The 26109-nt window shown below is 39.9% G+C and overlaps 1 protein-coding gene across 10 annotated transcripts in view; it reads right to left on the reverse strand.

Moving 5' to 3' along the window:
• The window catches only part of STAG1 (STAG1 cohesin complex component), a 406778-nt gene that overhangs the window by 241691 nt on the left and 138978 nt on the right, over nt 1-26109 (reverse strand). For 9 of the 10 annotated variants that reach the window (XM_054482540.2, XM_063662185.1, XM_063662190.1 and 6 more), the window contains one exon: nt 19274-19438. In XM_054482540.2, the coding sequence (XP_054338515.1) occupies nt 19274-19438 (165 nt within the window). Of the gene's footprint in view, nt 1-1662; nt 1788-6342; nt 6519-19273; nt 19439-26109 lie in introns of those variants that run through there. The other variant, XM_063662192.1, reaches the window with a different exon arrangement.

A 26109-nucleotide genomic window follows, 5' to 3' on the forward strand; every position in this document is an offset into this window, starting at 1 on the left:
CAATTCCAGGCTGGGAGCACTGGCTCACACCTATAATCCCAGCAATTTGGGAGGCCAAGATGGGCAGATCACCTGAGGTCAGGAGTTCGAGACCAGCCTGGCCAACATGGTAAAACCCTGTCTCTGCTAAAATTACAAAAATTAGCCAGGTATGGTGGTGTTCACCTGTAATTCCAGCTACTGGGGAGGCTGAGGCAGCAGAATCGTTGGAACCCGGGAGGCAGAGGTTGCAGTGAGCCGAGATCACGCCACTGCACTACAGCCTGGGCAACAGAGCAAGACTCCATCTCAAAACAAACAAACAAAACACACAAAAATTATCTGGGCATGATGGCCTGTAATCCCAGCCACTAAGGAGTAGAGACAGGAGAATTACTTGAATGCAATGAGCTGAGATGGCACCACTGCACTCCAGCCTGGGTGACAGATGAGACTCAAAAATAATAATAATAATAATAATAATAATAATAATAATAATAATAAAATAAAATAAATAAAATTAATGAATTCCAATTTTTTCCTTTTTACCACTCTTTCCATCTGTGTTCATATCCTCCAAGAATCCTAGCACTGACTCCAGATTAAGAAATCCTGTACTGAGATCAAAGGTCCTCACTGGAAGGAAACAAATCTCTTTTGTCTTCCTATCTCAAAAGCTAAGACTAAAACCTAGCAAATAGTGAGAAATTCTATCAACATACATTCAGTTTTCTTTAGTAGTCTGGAAACAAATTGTGAATTCGCTTTTTGCAAGGACTCTGCTTCATATATGATTCAAGTTAGTGTACAATGAGAAACTGCACAAGCATATTCAAACCAAATTTACTGAGAAAGAATTTTTAAGAAATCTCATTTATACCTGGATATAGCTTTATTCATGCAATGTTTTCTGTATTTCAACTCTTACTGAGGGTACATGCAGGATAATTTGGCTAGAAGCATTAAAGTAAGTTAGGTTCCCTCTTTGAAAATTAAACTAATAGAAAGCCCACCATATTTCATATATTTAAACATCTATAAACAATAATATAAATGAAGTATGTAAATACATAAAGTCCATTTTTCCTAAACATTAAATAAAACCAGTAAATGTATAATCCTTTATGTGTGTGTATACATATACACACACATACAACTATCATAATCACAAACACTACAGTCATCTCTTTACTTACTTCATCTGCCCTAGATAATCTATATAAAATTCTATATATATATAGGGATGAAGCCTTTGGAAAATGATTTAGGGGAAATCATGAAGGGACTTAATATTATCTAAAACACCCATGTTAATTTAAAACCACATGTTTGAAATCAGCAAGTACAGAAAAATAATAACATCAATATATTTGCTAAAAGCTAAGCTCACGAGTAACAGTAGGTACCTTTGGGTGTAACTGAACAGAGGCTAAGAAAATTCCTATTTAAAGTTTCTAACTTCCTTCAAGGATCTAGCTCTAAGTAACCTGAAGGCAGTGAATGCTCTTATCTTGCCACTAATCAGCAGCTTTTATAATCTATTGTGTTTTGGAGAAATTAAACAAAAGCAAAATATTTACTGCACGCCTTCTAATTACCTAAAAATAATTGTAGTGTGACTAATCTGTATGCACTAACATGGGGAAGCAAGCATCCAGCTATGAAATACATTACTTAGCTCACCTGAGTATGTGGTAAGTTCCCATCAATGGAATGTAAATAGAGGGGCCAAAGGCTTCTAAGAAGTAGACACTGCTTCTCTTTCTCTCTCCCCTTCCAACCAAGTGAATGCAAACAACATGAAGGCTCTAGGGGTAAGAAGAGCCAGAAAATGGAGGGGCTTAGATTCCTGAATCATCCTATGAAGAAAAGATAGCTACCACTAACTCTGGTATTGGATGGTTACATAAATGAGAAATTGTCTATCATGATAAGCTGATTTAAAGTATATTTTTTTAACAGCATGTGAACTATACATGAAGCTGCTAGACTCATTTAAGACAGGTTAAAATACCCAAAGTTAATTTCAGAGACTTTCTAATTATGTTAAAAAAAAAAAAAAACTTCACTCTTAAGCAAATATTAATCTATCATCTGAGGATTTTCAAACAGCTATGAAATGAAAAAAGCAATTTGAGGCCGGACCTGATGGCTCACACCTGTAATTCCAACACTTTGGCAGGCCGAGGCAGGTGGATTACCTGAGGTCAGGAGTATGAGACTAGCCTGGCCATCATAGTGAAACCCCATCTCAACTAGAAATACAAAAATTAGCCGGGCATGGTGGTAAGCATCTGTAATCCCAGCTACTCGGGAGGCTGAGGCAGGAGAATCGCTTGAACCTGGAAGGTGGAGGTTGCAGGGAGCCGAGATCACACCATCTGCACTCTAGCCTGGGTAACAAGAATGAAACTCCATCTCAAAAAAAAAAAGCAATTTATAGCTTTTGACCCAAAACATTCTGTATATTCTATGTATTACTTTTCATCCTACGAAAATAAAAGGAAAACAGAACTAAACTGCTTAAAAAGAAAAATTAGCCAGGCCAGGCACGGTAGCTCACGTCTGTAATCCCAGCACTTTGGGAGGCCAAGGTGGGTAGATCACCTGAGGTCAGGAGTTAGAGACCAGCCTGGCCAATGTGGTGAAACCCTATCTCTACCAAAAACACAAAAATTAGCCAGCCAAAAATTAGCCAGGCGGGTCCCTGTAACCCCTGCTCCTCGCGAGGCTGAGGCAGCAGAATAGCTTGAACCCGGGGGGCGGAGGTTGCAGTGAGCCAAGATGGCGCCATTACACTCCAGCCTGGGCAACAAGAGCAAAAGTTTATCTCAAAAAAACAAAACAAAACAAAACAAAAAAATAGCCTACACTTAACACAATATTAGGTCAAAGTAAGAGTAAAGATTAATCAAGTCCAAGGAAAATTTAGAAATTTGTCAAATACTTTTTATGTTAACATCTTTTCCTCATAAGAACATTCTTAACACATTGTTCAACAAATAGCAAAACATGAATTCGCTCTTCACTTGCTCATTATCTACTGGGGAGGGTAATCAATCAGTAGATATATACAAATATACACATGGCTGGTCTGATGGTAGTGGGTCATCAGAACTTATTAACATTAGTGTCATTAAAGTTGGTATACAACCCGCCACTGCTATATTTGACTGGTTTTTTGTTTTTGTTTGTTTGTTTTTGGGCTTTTGTTTTTGTTTTTTTTGAGATGGAGTTTCGCTCTTGATGCTCAGGCTTTAGTGCAATGGTTGGCTCAATCTCGGCTCACTGCAACTTCCGCCTCCCGGATTCAGACGATCCTCCTGCCTCAGCCTTCCAAGTAGCTGGGATTACCAATGCATGCCACCATGCTGGCTAATTTTTGTATTTTTAGTAGAAACAGGGTTTCACCATGTTGGCTAGGGTGGTCTTGAACTCCTGACCTCAAGTGATCCACCTGCCTTGGCCTCCCAAAATGCTGGGATTACAGGCGTGAGCCACTGCATTTGGCTTTATTTTTTTTTTTTTTGTCTCCCTCTGTTGCCCAGGCTGGAGTGCAGTGGCGCGATCTCAATTCACCACAACCTCCGCCTCCCGGGTTCAAGTGATTCTGCTGCCCAGCCTATTTTCTGTTTTTTTGTTTGGTTGGTTTTTTGAGATGGGAGTCTCGCTCTGTCACCCAGGCTGGAGTGCAATGGCACAATCTCAGCTCACTGCAACCTCCGCTTCCAGGTTCAAGCAATTCTCCTGCTTCAGCCTCCCAAGTAGCTCGGACTACAGGCACGTGTCACCACAACCGGCTAACTTTTGTATTTTTAGTAGAGAAGGGGTTTCACTATGTTGGCCATGCTAATCTCAAACTCCTGACCCTGTGATCTACCCGCCTTGGTCTCCCAAAGTGTTGGGATTACAGGTATGAGCCACCACGCCCAGCTTTGTATTTTTAATAGACATGGGGTTTCACCACAATGGTCAGACTGGTCTGGAACTCTTAACCTCAGGTGATCCGCCTGTCTCGGCCTCCCAAAGTGTTGGGATTACAGGCATGAGCCACTGCACCTGGCCTATTTTATTTTTAAAAAGCCAATCAAGGCCGGGTGTGGTGGCACACGCCTGTAATCCTAGCAGTCTGGGAGTCCAAGGCGGACAGATGACCTGAGGTCAGGAGTTCAAGACCAGCCTGACCAACATGGTGAAACCCTGTCTCTACTACAAAAAAAAAAAAAATTAGCAAGGTGTGGTGGCACGTATCTATAATCCCAGCTACTTGAAAGGCTGACGCAGGAGAATTGATTGAACCCGGAGGCAGAGGCTGCAGTGAGCCGAGATTGTGCCACTGCACTCCAGCCTGGGTGACTGGAGTCTCAAAAAACCAAACAAACAAAAAACAAAAAATAGGCCAGGCAGCAGAATCACTTAAACCCAGGAGGCAGAGGTTGCAGTGAGCCAAGATCGTGCCACTGCACTCCAGCCTGAGCAACAGAGGGAGCCAAAAAAAAAAAAAAAAAAAAAAGCCAAATGCGGTGGCTCATGCCTGTAATCCCAGCACTTTGGGAGGCCAAGGTGGGTGCATCACTTGAGGTCAGGAGTTCAAGACCAACCTAGCCAACATGGTGAAACGCTGTCTCTACTAAAAATACAAAAATTAGCTGGGCATGGTGGCACACGTCAGTAATCCCAGCTACTTGGGAGGCTGAGGCAGGAGGATCGCCTGAATCCGGGAGGCGGAAGTTGCAGTGAACCGAGATCGAGCCACTGCACTCCGGCCTGGGTGACAGAGTGAGATTCCATCTCAAAAAATAAAAATAAAAAATAAAAATAAAAAATAAATAAAAATACAAAAAATAGCCAGGCCTGGTGGCACACACCTATAATCCCATCTACTAGGAAAGCTGAGGCAGGAGAATCACTTGAACCCAGGAGATGGAAGTTGCAGTGAGCCAAGATTGTGCTATTGCACTCCAGCCTGGGTGACAAGAGTGAGACTCTGTCTCTAAATAAATAAAACAAAAATATATGTATCTCTGAGAAACAGAAGACAATTCAAACACTTCATGACTAAAAACTAAAAGACTGGCTGGGCACGGTGGCTCACGCCTGTAATCTCAGCACTTTGGGAGGCCGAGGCGGGCGGATCACGAGGTCAGGAGTTCGAGACCAGTCTGGCCAACATAGTGAAACCCCGTCTCTACTAAAAAAAATTACACACGAAAAAAATTAGCCAGGCGTAGTGGTGTGCACCTGTAATCCCAGCTACTCAGGAGGCTGAGGCAGGAGAATCGCATGAACCCAGGAGGCAGAGGTTGCAGTGAGCCGAGATCGCGCCACTGCACTCCAGCCTGGGCAACAGAACAAGACTCCGTCTCAAAAAAAAAGAAAAAAACTAAACTAAACTAAACTGAAAGACTGGGAGAAATGCAGTTTGTATTTAGCACTTCCCTACTTTTATGCTCGAATAACCTAAAAGTTACTCATATGACCAGGACTTATTGTAAAATATCCTGGACCAGTTCCAAATATTGGTCTAAGACATGCACAAGATGATGAGCTATAACTGTAGAGTATAAAAATGAAGGAGTATAAAGGTAATTCAGCTGAATCTCTAAAGGGATTCAATGATGATAGCTTTATAAAAATACAATTGTGGAGACACTATGGGTTATAAAATCTGAAAATTTCTGAGGATCAAATTAATTAATCAGTTCTAAAACATGTACCCTGATTTGATAGTTCACTGATGGATGTAAATATTTCATTTATCCAATTAGTTATCTGTGAAGTTCCATTTATTTTATCTGATGATGCACAACCTCTCACCAGGACCCCCTGAAAAAGCTGTATTGGTTTTGGTTGGGTGTTTTGTTTTGGTTTTTTTCTTGCATAATCTGACTGAAATTCAAACTCCATCTTTCACTTTATGCTTTCCCCATATTTTATTATATTTCATTAGATTTGTTATATTAAGAAAGTCACCGCAAAATTATCAAAGACAAAATATGTACAAACATTTTTACATAATAAAATATTACTAATAGCTTTAATGAGTGACCTGCAGAATAAACACTGGCAGTTTGTGGACAGAGTCTTTTTTCAAAAAAAAAAAAAAAAAGAAGGGAGGGAGGAAGTGAGGAAGGGAGGAAGGAAGGCGGGAAGGCGGGAAGGAAAGAAGGAAGGAAGGAGGGAAGGAGGGAAGGAGGGAAGGAAGAAAGGAGGGAAGGAGGGAAGGAGGGAAGGAAGGAGGGAAGGAGGAAAGGAAGGAGGGAAGGAGGGAGGGAGGGAGGGAGGGAGGGAAGGAAGGAAGGAAGGAAATTGTTTAAGCAAAAAAATAATATTCCCTGGGCTGGGCATCATGGCAATATGCACCTGTAGTCCCAGCTACTGGAGAGGCTCAGGCCGGGGAGGATCACTTGGGCCCAGAAGTTCGAGGTCAGCCATGCAGAACTGCGAGTCAATGAAATCTCTTTTCTTTATAAATTACCCAGTCTCAGGTATTTCCTGATAGCCATGTGAGGACAACACTGACCTATTTGAAAGGTCAACATCTCTATTTGAAAAAAAAAAATTATCTGTTAAGTGAGAAGCAAAGCATATGTATTGGTGGTATAACAGACAAGAAATATGGCTACTGTGCAAGTTCAAATAAAACCAAAATTTTCTTTTCAACAAGATGATAACTATGAAGTAGAATTCAGGATGAAGATGCCAAATCTTTCCATTTGGAACCAGAGAGAGATAACTAAAAGAACTAAATGCAAAAAAGAAAAGCACTGTTCCTCATGTAAACTCATTAAACCTTTAAAAGGTATTCCATCACTTTGAAATGACCCTAGGGTATCATCTTAACCTTTTCCTTTACATACTATCAAAGACATCATTCAATGGAGACCTCTTACATCTACCTTTGCTGAATTCAAGAGTCAGATTTCTTGGCCCTGGACCAAGAGGAAGAAAGAATATCAGAAACAGCACTTCAAGAAAGGTTGGGACATGAAGCCAGAAGGAGAGGTAGTCCTGGGTCAAAACCATCAAATTGAAGAATAGAAGGAAAGGGAGGAAGGGAAGTTGGGGATGATGATGGAGGAAGTATCTGCCTTGGACCGAGAATTAAGTTTCACTCTGAACCGATCCTGAACCCTCCCTTTATGTCTTCCCTACTACAGACCCATACTTGCTGATATAGTTTGGCTATGTCTCTACCCAAATCTCATTTTTGAATTGTAATTCCCATAATCCCCATGTGTCATGGGATGGACCCGGTGGGAGGTAACTGAATCATGGGGGTGGTATCCCCTATAATGTTCTCATGACAGTGAGTGAGTCCTCATGAGATCTGATGGTTTTATAAGCATCTGGCATTTCTCCTGCTAGCACTCATTTTCCCTCCTGCTGCCCTATAAAGAGGTGCCTTCCACCATGATTCTAAGTTTCCTGAGGCCTCCCCAGCCATGCAGAACTGCGAGTCAATGAAATCTCTTTTCTTTATAAATTACCCAGTCTCAGGTATTTCCTGATAGCCATGTGAGAACAAACTAATACACTTGCCCATATATTCAACTCCCTCAACCCTTGATCTCTATCTTCTTACGTTTCCCCAACTTTCTCCTGATGGTGATCACCAGAACTACAATGCCAGCAACAATGGCCACCAGGACCACTAAAATGACAACGCTAAGCTTAGTAGCCAAATACTTCATGGTGGGTATAAGTAGGTGGCAATTTCTTATCCACATAGAGATTACCAGCAGAAGGACTCTTTACACAACTGCATTCTGGGGCTGCCACAGGCCTAAGAGTAATTTATCCTTAGTCCTCCTCTCAAAATAGGCAGGGCAATGTCCAGCAATGTCCACTGCAAACAGTCTTCTGAAAGGTTTTCTGCTACAACTTGGTATAGATGATGCACTACTTGTAGTGCACAACTTTGTCTGAGTTCAAAGGCACAGACAACCTGGCAATAATAATTTGTGACAAGAGTGTTGTTATCATTGGCTCAGGTCTTCCTTTTCCAAATTGTGGGTGCTCACCAGGTTCACCCACCAACACAATGATATCTGGCTGCACTAGTGGGCCTTTAAACATCCTTTCTGCCATAGCTGGGGTTAGGAAGGCAATCAACATCCAAAAAGGTATGCTCACTAAAGTTCACCATGCTCTGGTCACTTGCGCATGTTTTTTCAGAAATAAGGGATATAAACTGGAACAGTTCCTCTCAAAACCCCAGTGCGTGGGACCAGCCTGGGACCCACCCTGCCCCTTACCTCACCACAACACGTAGCACATTAACTTGTTCATGGTACATATTAGGTGAGATATGTCTGGCCTTCACCACTAGTAAGAAGCATTAGGCCCAGAGTGCCCACCAGGGTCAGGCAAGAGGAATGAAAACAGCATAGGAGGATATCCAGAGGGTGCTTAGAATAAAGACCTAGAGTTGGCTGCCTCCCATTGTGCTGCCTTAGCAGCTTCTTCCTTTTTTAAATGGAAAATCCAGTTTTGAAAAACATCAAAAGGTATACTGCTAAAATTACAATAAAATATACTTTAATGATTATTAAAATATTGAGAATTTCAATTATTTCACAATCCACCAGTCCCCATGGAAAAAAAACACGTATCTATGATCTTTTACATATGAGAAAAATAAACATTTATCTTGTTTAAACAACTGCTATTTTCAGTTTTCCAATTTTATCTTCAGGCAAAGACTCTAAATGTTTAGAATATTATGATTTTAAATTCTGTACCCAATATTTTGCACTGTAGCAGTCACAGCTATTAACACATTTCTTGTATTATACACTCAAGTATTAATTCTATTCAAGTACTTACATTTGCTTAGTTCCACAAAATTTTACTCCTTAACTTCATTACAGTATTTCTGTCTTTCAATGTGTTCTCCCCATCTTTGTCATGAAGTTTCATTTTAATCAATAGTATATGTGTCCTCTCATCTAATGTCTCAGTATCATTTGTTTATAATTACAATCCTTATACATTCTTTGGCCATTTTAATACTTCTTGGAACTTTCAAGCTTCTCCGTCAATGAATATTAGAAAATTATTAGAACACTTTTATCCATTCTATTAATAGCTGAGAAATGCATACAAGCCCTATTACAGTTACTATGTAACTGTCAGTTCTAACACTTACAAGTTAACAAGTGGAATTTAAATAAACCCACAGCTGCTTTCCTCTTTCCTTGGTATAGTCATAGAGTAAATCTCAAGCCCAGCTTGAGAATTCCTCTCCATTTGATGATACAAAGCGATTTGGCATGTAACTCATCTATAATTCGGAGGTTGGAAGAAACCAATGTCACTATAAAAGTCCATACTTTTCTTTGATACTAGAACAAAGCTTACTAACCCTAAGGGATAGAGAATGTCTAATCACAATCTCTAAGACACCCATCTCTTGCCCAATCATATTTAAATGGACAAAATTAGTTTCACCTTCAAAGTCAGTTGTCAAAAGCAAACAGAAGACCAAATTGTCTCACTAAGTATACTTAATTTATAGGCTAACAACAGTTCCTTATTCACATAGGCTGTTGTTATCACTACACTAAGACCAAAGAAAGTTTGCTTAGTGTTAATCAACAGTTTTTAATTGTATATTAATAGATCATTTGATTGGTATAAACTATTTCTTCTTCCAAGACTGGAAAGTCCATGAAGGTAAGGGTCAGGTGAGTTTAACTAATATTGTAGCCCTGCGCCTAACCCAATTAGCTTGGAATTTTTGTTGAATGCATAAATGACAGTCCAACTTTTTTTTTTGAGACAGAACCTCACTCCCGTTGCCCAGGCTGGAGTGCAATGGCACCATCACAGCTCACTGCAGCCTTGACTTCCCGGGCTCAGGTGATTCTCCCAACTCAGCCTCCTGAGTAGCTGGGACTACAGACAAATGCCACCACACCTGGCTAATTTTTGTATTTTGGTTGAGACTGGGTTTTGCCATGTTGCCCAGGCTGGTCTCGAACTCCTGGCTCAAGAGATCTGCCTGCTTCAGCCTCCCAAAGTACTGGGCTTACAGGACTGAGCCATCATGTCCAGCCCTATAGTCCAACTTTTATAGTTGATATCTAGGTGTACAAAATGAAAATGCCAATGGATTACAGAAATTAACAAGCTCTTACTCATAACTACTAAAGCAAAGAATATCACTTAGACTATACAGCTTGAAAGTTCCAAAATTCAACATGTATTTAATGTCACAGATCTAAAAGTCAGGATGTCCAAACTACTCTCATAGCCATCTTCCAATACCTGTATTCACACAAACTTTCTTTCAGTGAACACTACCAAGTCAAACAACTAGGGACCACCTTAGATTACTTCCTCTTTCTCATTTTTCATAATCATTCCAGAGCCTTAATATCTGCACAATCTGTCACTTCCTCTCCATTCTCACTGACCTTCTATAAATTTGAACTTTCTAATTTGGGAGGCCCAGGCAGGTGGATCACAAGGTCAGGAGATCAAGACCATCCTGGCTAACACGGTAAAACCCCGTCTCTACTGAAAATACAAAAAATATTTAGCCGGGCATGGTGGCGGGCGCCTGTAGTCCCAGCTGCTCGGGAGGCTGAGGCAGAAGAATGGCATGAACCCGGGAGGCGGAGCTTGTAGTGAGCCGAGACCGCACCACTGCACTCCAGCCTGGGCGACAGAGCAAGACTCCATCTCAATAAATAAATAAATAAATAAATAAATAAATTTGAACTTTCTTTAGTTCCCTAATGGATCAGTGTTTAAAAAGCCTTTGATTGGTCTGATTCCAGCCTTACTTGCCCACCAAATCATCATCTAAATTGCTTCCGGAAAGGCATTTCTAAAAATGAAAATACAAACAAGTCATTTTCTTTCTAAAATACCATCAATTTTACAAAAAGTATTCAATGGTCAGAATGTAGTTTCTCTCAGCTCCATTTTTACAAGGGAATCTACTGTCCTCTATGGTCGGATAATAGATTTTATCTTTGCATTTCCTGTTTCTAAATTAAGAAACGTCTTCTGCTACTGCCTACCAAACTCCTACTCCTGGTGAAGATGCCGTGAACACTGCTGAAATGGCAACAAAGGATTCTGAATATTACATGCATTTATATGATAAAGCAGTGACAGGCTTTGAGAGGACTTCCTCCAATTTTGAAAATAGTTCTACTGTGGTAAAATGCTATCAAACAACATTGCATGCTACAGAGAAATCTTTCATGAAAGGAAGAGTCAACTGATGCAGAAACTTCATTGTTGTCTTGTTTTAGGAAACTACCACAGCCACTTGATCAGTCGACAGCTATCAACATCAAGGCAAGACTTTCCACTAGCAAAAAGATTATGACTCACTGAAGGTTCAGATGTTCATTAGCATTTTTAATAGTATTTTTAATTAAGGTACGTACATTGGTTTTTTTCAGACATAATGATATTGCACACACAATACACTATAGGGTAAATATAACTTTTATATGTACTAGGAAGCCAAAAAGTTTGTATGACTCACTGGAACCAAATCCACAGTATCTCTGAGGTATACCTATATATCCTATAAACCTTTGTGATCCTATTCTTTTTCTCCTAACTTTTCAGAAAGTAATCAATATAAAAAACATGATGTTAAATAACCTTAAGTATATGTTCACACTTTATAAGTACTGTAGCATCATGTGTTATGCATCATTCTGCAATTTGCATTGGACCTTTAAAATCCATTTTTAAAATTTATTCGTACTGGTACCTAGAATTCTAGTTTACTCATTTTAAATGCAGTAAATAATTTCAGGCCAGGCATGGGGGCTCACATCTGTAGTCCCAGTACCTTGGGAGGCCAAGGCAGGCAGACTGCTTGAGGCCAAGAGTTCAAGACCAGCTTGGCCAACATAGGGAAACCTCGTCTCTACTAAAAATACAAAAAATTTAGCCAAGAGTACTGGCGCACACCTGTAATCACAGCTACTTAGGAGGCTGAGGCACAGGAATCACTTGAACCTGGGAGGCAGAGGTTACAGTGAGCTGGGACCATGTCACTGGCATCCCAATCTGCACGACGGAGCGAGACTGTGTCTTAAAAAAGATTTTTTTTTCAGAGTTTACATATACCACAGTTTATCAATTATCCTGTTTATTACAGAAATTTGGGATTTTTATTTTTTTGTTAGTATAAACAAAGCAATGAAAAAAATATTCATTCCTATATATGCCTTTTATAAACATGTAAAAAAATTGTATCCAGAGGTTATATCTAAGAATTGAATTGGTTTTCTTTAATGTTATATTCTTTGTAAAGAAAACAAAGAAGGAAAAAAGTGTTTCCACAGTGTAAACACTCATTAAATATTTACTGACTGAATTAAAACAGGACAGTAAGTCATTCAACTCTTCTTGATATTACCAAAATAGTCTCCAAAGGAGAACCTGTACACTGATCTGTACTCCCACTAGTTGCTGTTGTACAACCTTACTGACTATTGGTATGGTCAGGTCTTTTTAATTACTCAATATGATGGGTTTTTAAAATAGTATTTTGTTCTGTTCCACCCAAATTTTTTATTAGATTTTTATTTTGTACTTCATTGATTTTTCTTCTATCTTGAATATGCTCATTTCTGATTACTTGTTCTAACTGGTTATTAATGCCATACAGAAGGCTACTGATTTTTTAAACTTTCTATCCAGGAGCATTGCTGAATGCTCTCATTAGTTCTAACAGTCTACGGTTTCTCTTGAAATTTCAACACAATTATATCCTCTTCCAATAGGGATACTTTTACATCTTCATCTTCAATTGCTATAGCTCTTTTTTTTTTAATGCATTGGCTAGGTGTTCCAGTACTGAACAGCAGTGATAATGCTTATATCCTGGGAATACACCGAAACTTCACTGTTATTTTAAAATGACATAATCTGAGCTGTAGGTTTGGGGGAGATAATCTTTACAAGCTAAGGAAGTTCCCTCTTGTTCCTAATTATCAAAAGTTTCTGTTTATAAAAACTATTAGCTATATATTAGCACATAATTTTTCTAAACATCCTACATCAATTCAGGTAAGTATAGGCTTTTTCCTCCTGTAATGAGATTATCTGGACATTATACTAAAAGATTTTCTAATACTAAACCATCTTGGTATTCCTAAGATAAAACCTTCTGGTCCTAAAGTTTTCTTAGACTCAAATATGTGGGTTTAGTTGACCTTCTTTAACCTTTCTATTTAACTTCCATTTCTACTTTTATTATTGCTTTCTTCACAGTAATGTTAGGTTTGCTGTTTTTCTTTTTTCTAGTTTCTTTTGCTTTTGCTTATAGCATTAATGCCCTTAAGATAACACATCTATCCAAGTAATGCTTTAGCTGGCTCCAACATTTTCACTAACATTTCTTTCACTAATACTCACATTACAACTCTGTATATCTCCTCTTTAATACAAACTTTTTTTTTTTTTTTGAGACGGAGTCTCACTCTGTTGCCCAGGCTGGAGCGCAGTGGCGCAATCTCGGCTCACTGCAAGCTCCGCCTCCCGGGTTCACGCCATTCTCCTGCCTCAGCCTCCCGAGTAGCTGGGACTATAGGCGCCCACCACCACGCCCAGCTAATTTTTTGTATTTTTAGTAGAGACGGGGTTTCACTGTGTTACCCAGGATGGTTTCGATCTCCTGACCTTGTGATCTGCCCACCTCGGCCTCCCAAAGTGCTGGGATTACAGGCATGAGCCACCATGCCTGGCCAATACAAACTTTTAAAAAGCACCTTTTTACTCTCCTGGTAAATTTTATAATGCAATTTACCAGGAGAATTTATTTTACTGTGTATTTCAACATTAATTGCATTATAAAGAAAAGGATCAGACATTCCTTGATGAAATCTTTCAAAATTTCCTTAATACTTCAGTTACACTACACTATTTACAGCTATGTAATTATTTTGACTTATCTTGCTCACTCCTGAGAACAAACTTTGGATCAAAGGAAATTTTTCTGGAAATTTCTCCAAAATTATCTCTTCAAAAATTGTATCTAAGACCATGATTCCTCAAAGAACTAAAGGTAGAAATACCACTTGACCCAGCAATTCCATTAACAGGTATATACCCAAAGGAATGTAAATCATTCTATTATAAACATACATGCATGTGTATGTCCAATGCAGCACTATACATAATAGGAAAGACATAAAATCAACCCAAATGCCCAACAATAATAGACTAGAAAATGTGGTATACATGCAGCCATTAAAAGGAAAGAGATTGGGCTGGGTGTGCTGGCTCAATTTTGTAATGCCAGCACTTTAGAAGGCTGAGGTAGGAGGATCACTTGAGTCCAAGAGTTCAAGACCAGCCTAGGATAACATGGCAAAACCCTGTATCTACTAAAAAGAAAAAAATTAGCTGAGCATGGTGACATGTGCCTTTAGTCCCAGCTACTTGGGACGCTGAAGCAGGAGAATGGTGTGAACCCGGGAGACGGAGCTTGCAGTGAGCCGAGATTGCACCACTGCACTCCAGCCTGGGCGACAGAGTGAGACTCTGTCTCAAAAAAAAAAAAAAAAAAAATCCTTCATCTCTTTTCTTCCCTCTGATCTCTTCCCTTGGTATATTCTGGAACCCTTCAATCCATACCAAAGTCTTTAAATGGCTCTTTCATGTTTTCTTACCTCCTTATTTCTCTGGACTACATTCTAACTGAGTCTAATAAATGCCAATACTTGAATTCTCGCTCTCATGGCACCTAAAGCAGTATTTTTCCTCAGTAACATAATGTACTGTTTTACTTTAAGAATTTACTTTCAATTTTCAAGACTGCTCCTGTTTCATATCTTGTTTCATCTGTTCCTTATTTTGCATAAGACAGAATTTCTTCTTTCATCCCTCTAGCATCTTCAATATACCTATTTATTATTTTATTATTTATCCCTCCCCTCTTATGTTTCTATCATTACCTCCATGGCAGAACCAGATCATATAAAAGACAAAAGTGGGAATTTTCAGACTCTTCCCTAAGACAACATTGGGAATTTTCACAGACCCAGCCACCAACCAAATGAACAGACATTTCAATTCAGGTGTCAGTTATAAGAATTATATCCACCTTCTCCCTTTCCTCAGCTTTTGATTTCCTGTAAGTGATGTTTTAATAAAAATTGCCATGCAAACTACTACCCTTCTGAATATTAAAGGAGCCTCTATTAATAAATACATGGACAATAAGCACAAACTGGGCGTCTCAAGGGTAACTTGAGATACACGATTACCCTAAACATAAGCCTATGCAGTAGTTATTGGCACTTTCCTTCAGCCTGCTTTACAAATGGGGAGACTCGCATTAGGCCTTGGCTTCATGTAATAAGCCCGATTCGATTCTCCTATTCTTCATGAAGCACTTTAACACTCAACAACCAAACTCCTGCCTATAAGTATATGCTTCTCTGCCCTAAACCCAATCCTGTTCATCACTTTGTAGTTTTCTTCCATACAAACCACAGAAATACCTACTTTGTTTCTAAATCACTGATGTCTGCTTGTATTATCTTGCTCTTTATTTTTTATTTTTGAGACGGAGTCTCGCTCTGTCACTCAGGCTGGCATGTAGTGGCACAATCTTGGCTCACTGCAACCTCCACCTCCCGGGTTCAAGCAATTCTCCTGCCTCAGCCGCCTGAGTAGCTGGGATTACAGACTTGCGCAAGCATGCTCAGCTAATTTTTTTGTATTTTTAATAGAGAGGGGGTTTCACCATATCAGCCAGGCTGGTCTCAAACTCCTGACCTTCTGATCTGCCCACCTGGGCCTCCCAAAATGCTGGGATTACAGGCGTGAGCAACCACGCACAGCTGTGCTCTTTATTTTTTCTTGTTTTTTTTTTGAGATGAAGTCTCGCTCTGTCGCCAAGGCTGGAGTGCAGTGGCACAATCTTGGCTCACTGTGACCTCCGCCTCCTGGGTTCAAGCAGTTCTCCTGCTTCAGCCTCCTGAGTAGCTGGGACTACAGGAGCACACCACCACATCCAGCTAATTTTTGTATTTTTAGTAGAGACAGGGTTTCACCATGTTGGCCAGACTGGTCTCAAACTCCCGACCTCAAGTGATCCACCCACCTCAGCCTCCCAAAGTGCTGAGATTACAGGCGTGAGCCACTACACCCAGCCTAAAGAAGTACTATTTTTAATACAATAAAACTGGAAACAGTTCAAATAAAATCTAATTAAATAAACCATGACCCAACTATTTTAGGAAGTACTGCCAAAATAATAAAAATCAGAAGGTAAATTCACAGAAAAAAATGTGCCCAACAGACTGCCACATAAAAAAATTACAAAAGTTTATAAATTATTTTAAATATAGCCAGTAAAAAAAATTAATAATTAAAATTACAGTAAAGTAAAAATAACATGAAGCAGATTTCAAGAGAGAAACAGTAAGACGTTGAAAGGTGGGTTAAAACCAAATTATGGAAGGTACCAGAGTCCTGACTATTGATCATTATCTTTCAGAAAATGAGAAACAAAAAGTTTCAGCCGAAGACAGCTGGGAGCGGTGGCTCATGCCTGTAATCCCAGCACTTTGGGAGGGTGAGGCGGGCAGATCACTTGAGGTCAGGAGTTTGAGAGCAGCCTGGCCAACACGGTGAAAGCCTATCTCTACTAAAAATACAAAACAAACAAACAAACAAACAAAAAATCAGCCAGACGTGGTGTCAGGCACCTGTAACCCCAGCTACTCGGGAGGCTGAGGCAGGAGAATCGCTTGAACCTGTGGGGCAGAAGTTGCAGTGAGCTGAGATTGTCCACTGTACTTCAGCCTGGCTGACAGAGACTCATTCTCCAAAAAAAAAAAAAAAAAGTTTCAGCAGAAGAGACACAGCATAAGAGCATAATTAGAAAAGAGTAATATGGATGAAGAGTAGAATACCATGAATTAAAACTGAAAACACTTCTACTGGTCAATGTTTTATTTCAAATATAGATGATGATAAGAGTTTGTTAATATTAAAAATAAGGACTGGTATTAAGCTTTAATACCATGCATGAAAATTATTTTTACATAAATATCTGATAAAATAAAGGCTCACATTTAAAAAAAAAGAAGCAAGGCCGGGCGCAGTGGCTCAGGTCTATAATCCCAGCACTTTGGGAGGTCGAGGTGGGCGGATCACGAGGTCAGGAGATTGAGACCATCCTGGCCAACGTGGTAAAGCCCCGTCTCTACTAAAAATACAAAAATTAGCTGGGCATGGTGGTGTGCGCCTGTAGTCCCAGCTACTTGGGAAGTTGAGGCAGGAGAATCGCTTGAACCTGGGAGGCGGAGGTTGCAGTGAGCCGGGATCATGCCACTGCACTCCAGCCTGGCGACAGAGAGACACTCCATCTCAAACAAAAAAAAAAAAAAAGAGAGAGAGAAGAAAAATATCTGAAATGCAATTATCAAAATTTTACATAAAAATACATTTCTGTCATTTTTCTGCTTGTATTTCTACCTAAAGGTGGGAAGCAAAAGAAAAGGTCGTTAAAATTAATGCTTCCGTAGCTTGTTAACAATTCTTCTATTAAAGTATAATGAGGCCAGGCATGGTGACTCATGCCTGTAATCCCAGCACTCTGGAAGGCAGAGGTAGGTGCATCACTTGAGGTCAGGAGTTTCAGACCAGCCTGGCCAACATGGTGAAACTCCATCTCTACTAAAAATATAAAAATTAGCTGGGCGTGCTGGCACACACCTGTAATCCCAGCTGTTCAGGAGGCTGAGGCACAAGAATCCCTTGAACCCAGAAGGTGGAGGTTGCACTGAGCCAAGATGGTGCCACTGCACTCCAACCTGGGCAACAGAGCAAGACTGTCTCAGAAACAAAAGTATAATGAATAAATTATCAAGCTTAATGGCAAAAGGTCACAAATCTATTTTTATATTAAACTTATATAATTTAAATATTGTCATCCATTGCTTTGGGTAACTGGAAATTCAATATATGTTTCACCATTTAGCATCATCCCACTATTCCACCTCCTTCCCTGCCCACACAAATTCCAAGACTCTTGAACACAACGCATCAATCTGGTAACATACATAAAAAGAAAGAAACACTAAACACCTTTAAGGGCTTCAAAAAGAAATATAGGTAAAAAATATAATAGAAAGTATACTAATGAAAAGTTGTCTGTTTTAGTTCTAATAATAATTCCGTTTCACAATTACCTAATTTTTTTTTTGAGATGGAGTCTGGCTCTGTACCCCAGGCTGGAGTGCAGTGGCACAATCTCGGCTCACTGCAACCTCCACCTCCTGGGTTCAAGCAATTCTCCTGTACACTTCTCGTGAAAGGTGAAATAGTACAATTTACGGGACAGAAATATAGTATTTATATATTTCACAATTTAAAAATATCCTTTAGCCAAATAATTACACCTCTAGCATTTTAAAATTTTTAAAAATGTAGAGACAAACATAAATAATAAACACATTTAATGATAGTGATAAAAATATACACACTAAAGAAAAATAATTATGGCTTATCCTTACAATGCATTAGTGAGAATGGTGCTCCTGCAGAATACTTAGTATTTATGGACTAAATGAGAAGAGATAAAAGAGTAAGAAAGTTATGGCCGGGCACGGTGGCTCATGCCTGTAATCCCAGCACTTTGGGAGGCCGAGGCAGGTGGATCACGAAGTCAGCAGATCGAGATCATCCTGGGTAACACGGTGAAACCCCATCTCTACTAAAAAACATATAAAAAATTAGCCAGGCGTGGTGGCAGGCACCTGTAGTCCCAGCTACTCAGGAGGCTGAGGCAGGGGAATGGCGTGAACCTGGGAGGCGGAGCTTGAAGTGAGCCGAGATCGCGCCACTGCACTCCAGCCTGGGCGACAGAGCCAGACTCCGTCTCAAGAAAAAAAAAAAAAAGAAAGAAAGTTACAAATGATGTAGTTCTGGTTATTCCTAATTCACTACTTAAGAATTTTTTTTTATATCCTTTCTTCTTTCAAATACTCTGAAAGACACATGTGTTACTTACACTAAATTAGATTCAAATAAAAAAAATCAAGACAATAAAAATTCTCTTGGGCAGCTTCTAGTAGACCTTTTTACTTACAACAATTTAAACAAAAGTACATCTTACTATTAAACAGCCATTCCTGACACTCTTTGCAAAACAAAGCAAAATAACCTTTCAGGATAAACTGAAAGGTTGCTTACATAATCAACAGCAGCATATAAAGTGCCAATATATACACTAACTGATTCCACCCAAGTTATTAACTGTATTGCTTTATACATGAAATAAAAACTTAAAATTTACCTGCATTGCACTTTTCCCCAGTTTCACCACCTCAAATAATGTGACGGGCTCCCCTTCCCCATTCTGTTGAGGGTGCCCATTAGCTCTTCCACGGCCTGCTCCTCTAATTCCAGCTTCAATTCTGCTCTTCTCACCTGGAGATTTTCGAGGTTTCTTATTTGTAGACTGAAAAAAAGATAAAAAAAGATTCCATTCGATTTAGGTTTACTTTGCTTTATAAAAAATGATCACTACTATAGAAGAAATATAATCCCTAACTAAAAGAAACTTCTCTCAGTAATTCAAAAAAGTGCAAAGAGCAAAACATAAGTTTATGTATAAAAGGTATGAAGGTAACTTTCTTTTGTTTGTTTTTTGAGACAGAGTTGCTCTGTCGCCCAGGATGGAGTGCAGTGGCACTCTCTTAGCTCACTGCAGCATCCTCCTCCTAGGTTCAAGCGATTCTCCTGCCTCAGCCTCCCGAGTAGCTGAGATTACAGACCCCACCACCATGCCCAGTTAATTTTTGTATTTTCAATAGAGACGGAGTTTCACCATGTTGGCCAGGCTGGTCTCGTACTCCTGACCTCAAATGATTCTCCCACCTCGGCCTTAAAAACTGCTGGAATTAACTGCATGAGCCACCACACCTAGATGATGTTTTAAAAATTGCTTTAGTGTTTTGTACAATAATAATGCCAATGTTGAATATTTTAACCTTGCCCCTTCTTGACATTTCCTTCTGCATACATTCATTGATATTCTCCTACTTCCTCAGTAATCTTGTACAGAAAACATTTCTGGGAAATGCCATATATTCAACTTCTACCTCTACTGAAATGCTCAAGTATTTCTTAGTCATGCAACAAATATGCTGAACATATCTAGAACTATTTCAGGTACTGGCAATACAGCAATAAACAAAACAGACAAACATTCTTGCCCTGATGGAGTTTACATTCTTTAATTAACATACCATCCCTTCCCCCCAACTTTATTTTAAAAAGTTAATACTTGCTATAATCTTATCTCTATCTCACCTTTAGGGCCAAGGATCATTTGAAAAAATTGTTGCAGTCACTGTATCTATTCCTGTTCATTTCATTCATTCATTCATTCACATACAAACTCATTCTACAGTTGCTACTTCACCAAACTCACCAGTGACACCAACGTTGCTAAATGCAATAGACATTTCTTGAAACTCTCTTAACAGACAAGACTTTTTTCCTTTCCTTTCAGTTATCTTTCCCACCCTGTATTTCTTACCTGTTAGTATTACCTAGAGGTCTCCCCTAAGTATATTTTCTTCTCAGTCCTTATGCTCTCTATTGAGTAATTTAATTCATTCCCATTATATGCCTGCTTCACTTATCAATTTATGGTCTCTCATCTCCAATGAGATAAGTGTCTCCAATGAGAGACAATAAATTGAAATAAATTTGCCCTGCTTTTTGACACTGAAGCTGGACCCTGTAAACATTTATCTTTTGCCATCTGTTGCAGTATTAGGCTTTGTAAAAGGAAGGTACTAGAGGAGCACTACAAGGCATAGCTTGGAGGGGCTTCTTTTCCTTATTATAGTACCTGCTCCCTGCATTTGCTTTTACTGTGTTTCTGACAGTATAGTCCTCTTTTCACTTCTGTTAGTAGTTAATGGCCCTCTAACCATTTCTGTGTGTGGATTAATACACAGAGTTCATTGCTTAATTTTTAAATAAACTTTTTTTAGAACTTTCAGATTTACAAAAAAAAAAAAAGTTATGAAGATAGTACAGAAAATTCCTAAATACTTTACATATAGTTACTCCTATAATTAACATCTTACATTAGTATGGTACATTTGTTACAATAAACCAATACTGATACACTAACAAAAGCCCATACTTTGAATTTTTTCTTTTTTTTTTGAGAGGGAGTCTCACTCTGTTGCCCAGGCTGGAGTGCAGTGACACAATCTCGACTCACTGCAACCTCCGCCTCCCAAGTTCAAGTGATTCTCCTGCCTCAGCCTCTAGAGTAGCTATGATCATAGGCGCCTGTCATCACGCCCAGCTCATTTTTGTACTTTTAGTAGAGACAAGGTTTCACCATGTTGGCCATGCTGGTCTTGAACTCCTGACCTCAAGTGATCCACCCACCTCGCCTCCCAAAGTGCCACAACGACAGGCATCAGCCACCACGAGCGGCCTGATTTTTCTTACTTCTTGCCTAATGACCTTCTGGTCTAGGAGTCCATCCAGGATACAATATTACATTCAGTCAGCAGGTCTTTCTAAGCTCCTTTTGGCTGTGACAGTTTCTCAGATTCTCCTGGTTTTTGATGACCATAGGAGTTCTGAGAAATATTGATCAGGCATCTTCTAATAGGTTCCTCACTGGAATTTGTCTGATGTTTTTGTCATAACTAGACAAGGGATGGGATTTGAGAAGAAAGGAGAAGTAACATGCCTTTTTTTTTTTTTTTTTGAGATGAAGTTAACTTGTTGCCAAGGCTAATGTGCAATGGCGCAATCTCGGCTCACTACAACCTCTGTCTCCTGGGTTCAAGCGATTCTCCTGCCTCAGCCTCCCGAGTAGCTGAAACTACAGGTGTGTGCCACCACCCTGGCTAATTTTTTTTTGTATTTTTAGTAGAGATGTGGTTTCACTGTGTTAGGCAGGATGGTCTCGATCTCCTGACCTCGTGATCCACCCACCTCAGCCTCCCAAAGTGCTGGGATTACAGGCTTGAGTCACCACGCCCAGCCAGTAACATGCCATTTTTATCACCTCATATCAAGAGTACATACTAGCAACATAATTAACCAATGTTGATATTGACCTAAATCACTTGGCTGACGTAGTGTTTTGTCAGGTTTCACCTCTGTACTTTTCTTACTCTTTCCATAGTGTACCCTTCAGAAGAAAGTCACTATGTATAGCCCACATTTAAGGGGTAGAAGCTCCACTCCACCTCCTTGAGGAGGTATTTACACAAATTATAATTCTCTCACATGGAAGACTTGTCTATTCTCAACTATTTATTTATTCAATCATTTATATCAGTATACACTCATCATTTATTTTATACTTGGGGTTCTAATTCAATACTATTTGTTTTGCTTTGTTTTTGGAGACAGGTTCTCTCTTTGTTGCCCAGGCTGGAGTGTGGTGGTGCGATCTTTGCTCACTGCAACCTCTGCCTCCTGGGTTCAAGCAATTCTTCTGCCTCAGCCTCCTGAGTAGCTGGGATTACAGGCATGTGCCACCACACCCAACTAATTTTTGTATTTTTAGTAGAGATGGGGTTTCAACCATGTTGGCCAGGCTGGTCTTGAACTCCTGATCTCAAGAGATCCACGTGCCTCGGTCTCCCAAAGTGCTAGGATTACAGGCATGAGCCACCGTGTCTGACATAATTCAATACTACTTTACTTTGTTGTGCAAATTGTTTCAGCTTTGGCCAATGGGAGCTCTTTTAGTTGGCTCCCAAGTCCTTATGACATAATCACATCATTCTGTGTGGTTTTTCATTTCTTTTTTAGCACTTAGCTACTTATTGGCACAAGATGCTCCAGGTTCACCTTGTATATTCCTTGCCCCAGTTCTAGAATCAACCAATACAAGAAAGAGACTGGGTTCCTTTTACTAGAAAATGATATCAGAGAATAAGCACTGCACACTGGTTGGCCGGGCACAATGGCTCACGCCTGTAATCCCAGCACTTTGGGAGGCCAAGGCAGGCAGATCACCTGAGGTAAGGAGTTCTAGACCAGCCTGGCCAACATGGCAAAACCCCGTCTCTACTAAAAATACAAAAATTATCCAGGCGTGGTGGCGCATGCCTGTAATCCCAGCTACTCGGGAGGCTGAGTCGGGAGAATCGCTTGAACCTAGGAGGCAGAGAGAGGTTGCAGTGAGCTGAAATTGAACCATTGTACTCCAGCCTGGGCAACAGAGCAAGACTCCATCTCAAAAAAAAAAAAAAAAAAAAAAAATAGAACTGCACACTGGTAATACCAGCACAGGGGTAGACAAGGTAGGGAGGATGGCTTGATCCCAGGAGTTCCAGACCAGCCTGAGCAACGTGGCAAAAGCCCATCTCTACAAAGTTAGCTAGGGTAGTAGTGTGTGCCTGTAGTCCCAGCTGCTCAGCAGGCTGAAGTAGGAGAATCGAATGAGCCAGGGAAGTCGAGTCTGCAGTAAGCCGTGATTGTAGCACTGTACTCCTGAATGACAGCGAGACCCTATCTTAAAAAAAAAAAAAAAAAAGAACTGGACACTATGTTTTGCTTGTTGCTACTAGAGTACCTTTGCTTCTAGGTTCTTATGTGGACAAAACATAAAATACACCTCCCATATGTTACACATAACAAAGTCACTCTTTGAGCGGGTATCAGTAGCTCACGCAGTTGGAGGAGCGGCAGTGAACAGGCAGCCCAGCAGCCCAGCTCACTAAGGCTCTCTGTGCACCATGGCCCACTAGCACCCAGTATGCACTCTCCCCACTGCAATGATGCCCAAGAGGAAAGTCAGCTAAGCAGAGGTGGAAGTCGAAGTGAAGAAAGAGTCAAAGAGGAGACAGGCATGGTTGTCAGCTAAACCTGTTCCTGAAAAGTGGAAATGAAGTCAAAAAAGGCAGCAGGAAAGTACAAACAGGGCCAGGTACAGTGGCTCACACCTGTAATGCCAGCACTCTAAGAGGTCAAGGCAGGCAGATCGCTTGAGCCCAGGAGTTCAAGACCAGCCTGGGCAACATGGCAAAATCCTGTCTAGACAAAAAATTACAAAAATTAGCATATATATATATAGAGAGAGAGTATATATATTTGTATATAAATATATATTTAGATACATATATATATACACACACACACATATATATACATGTAAAAGGTATAAAGAAAAGGGAAAAGGGGAGCAAAGAGAAAAGAGGCTGATGAGGCTAACCAAAAAACTATAGATTTACCTGCAGAAAATGGACAAAGCAAAACCAAGAAGAATACAGCTTCTGGTGAAGCCGGAGAAAAAGAAGCCAAGTCTGATTAATATCATATACTATTATCAGTGGTCCTTCTATTCTAGTAGAATCCAGAGGAATATTTTTATCAACTATTGTATAAATGCAAGTTTTTTAGTACATCTAGAAACATTTTTAAGAAGAAGGGAATCCCACCCACATCCCATTTTTAAAGTGTAAATGCTTTTTGTTTTTAAGAGGTGAAATCATTCACTGGTTATCTTTTGGTACAACCAGAAAACAGTGTGAGATACTGAATTGTTGTCGGAGGCTTTGACTGTCTTGGGTGTCAGCTTAACATTCCTTAGATGGGGGTTACTTTTCATATCCTAAAAGACAAAGTATATAAAATGGCAACATGGAGTTATAGTCCTGAATTTAAAAAAAAAAATTTGCATTTTAATGTCTTGGATATTTTAAATTATTTCTATTCCATGTTTTTTTATAGCAGAATTTTCTTTCTTTTTTTTTTTCTTTTTTTGAGACGGAGTCTCATCTGTCGCCCAGGCTGGAGTACAGTGGTGCGATCTCAGCTCACTGCAACCTCCACCTCCCAGGTTCAAGTGATTCTCCTGCCTCAGCCTCCCGAGTAGCTGGGACTACAGGTGCCTGCCACCACTCCCAGCTAATCTTTGTATTCTTAGTAGAGATGGGATTTCACCATATTGGCCAGGCTGGTCTCGAATTCCTGACCTTGTGATCCACCCACCTCAGCCTCCCAAAGTGCTGGGATTACAGGCGTGAGCCACTGCACCCGGCCGTTAGCAGGATTTTCTAAAAAAAAAAACTCCTTGATCATGGCTCTCCCTGTCAGAATTGTGTGCACTCTTAACATCTTTGGTTGTGGTATTCCTGTTTTCCCAATAACTTTGTTAATGTGCTGTGAAAGACTGAAAATTTGAGTATGCTATGTATATGCTTTTAACTGAATTGGAGAAGTGTATTTAACAGCTTATCAACATGTGAAGACACTGGTACTTGATAGCCTCAAGGAAAATTTGCCTCCAAATTTTAAGCTGGAAAGTCACTGGAATAACTTTAAAAAAGAATTACAAACTTTTTTTTTAGATTTTCAGTATGTATGTTAAGAATTGCGCACAAACTGAAATGTCTGTGTACTAATCCCCAACACAACCAACAAAATCTCAATTATGAAAGAAAAAAACACATTTACTCTTTGTTCTGTGAAGTTCTAAGGGTTTTGACAAATGCTTGGTGTTGTGTATGCACAATTAACGGTTATCATGGAGAATAGTTTACTTTAAAAATCCTGTGTATTGCCCATTCAACCCTTTCTCTTCCCCTTCTCAGGAAACCACTAGTTTTTACTTTTTTAATCATCATCATAGTTTTCTTTTTTCCACATATTAATATATGGGTTGAGTACCCCTTATCTGAAATGCTTAGAACAAGAAGTGTGTCAGACTTCCAGTTTTTTCAAATTTTAGAATATTTGCACATACATAATGAGACATCTTGGGGATGGAACTCAAGTCTAAACATGAAACTCGTTTATGTTTCATATATACCTTACACACATAGCCTGAAAGGAATTTTACATAATTTTTTTTTTCTTTGAGACAGAGTTTCACTCGTCGCCCAAGCTGGATTGCAACGGCACAATCTAGGCTCACTGCAACCTCCGCCTCCTGGGTTCGAGCGATTCTCCTGCCTCAGACTCCCAAGTAGCTGGGATTACAAGCATGCACCACCATGCCCGGCTAATTTTGTGTTTTTAGTAGAGATGAGGTTTCTCCATGTTGGTCAGGCTGGTCTCGAACTCCCGACCTCAGGTGATCCGCCCGCCTCAGCCTCCCAAAGTGCTGGGATTACAGGTGTAATCCCATCACATACC

Source organism: Pongo pygmaeus, chromosome 2 (genome assembly GCF_028885625.2).
Source record: "Pongo pygmaeus isolate AG05252 chromosome 2, NHGRI_mPonPyg2-v2.0_pri, whole genome shotgun sequence".
Classification (NCBI taxonomy): Eukaryota; Metazoa; Chordata; class Mammalia; order Primates; family Hominidae; genus Pongo; species Pongo pygmaeus.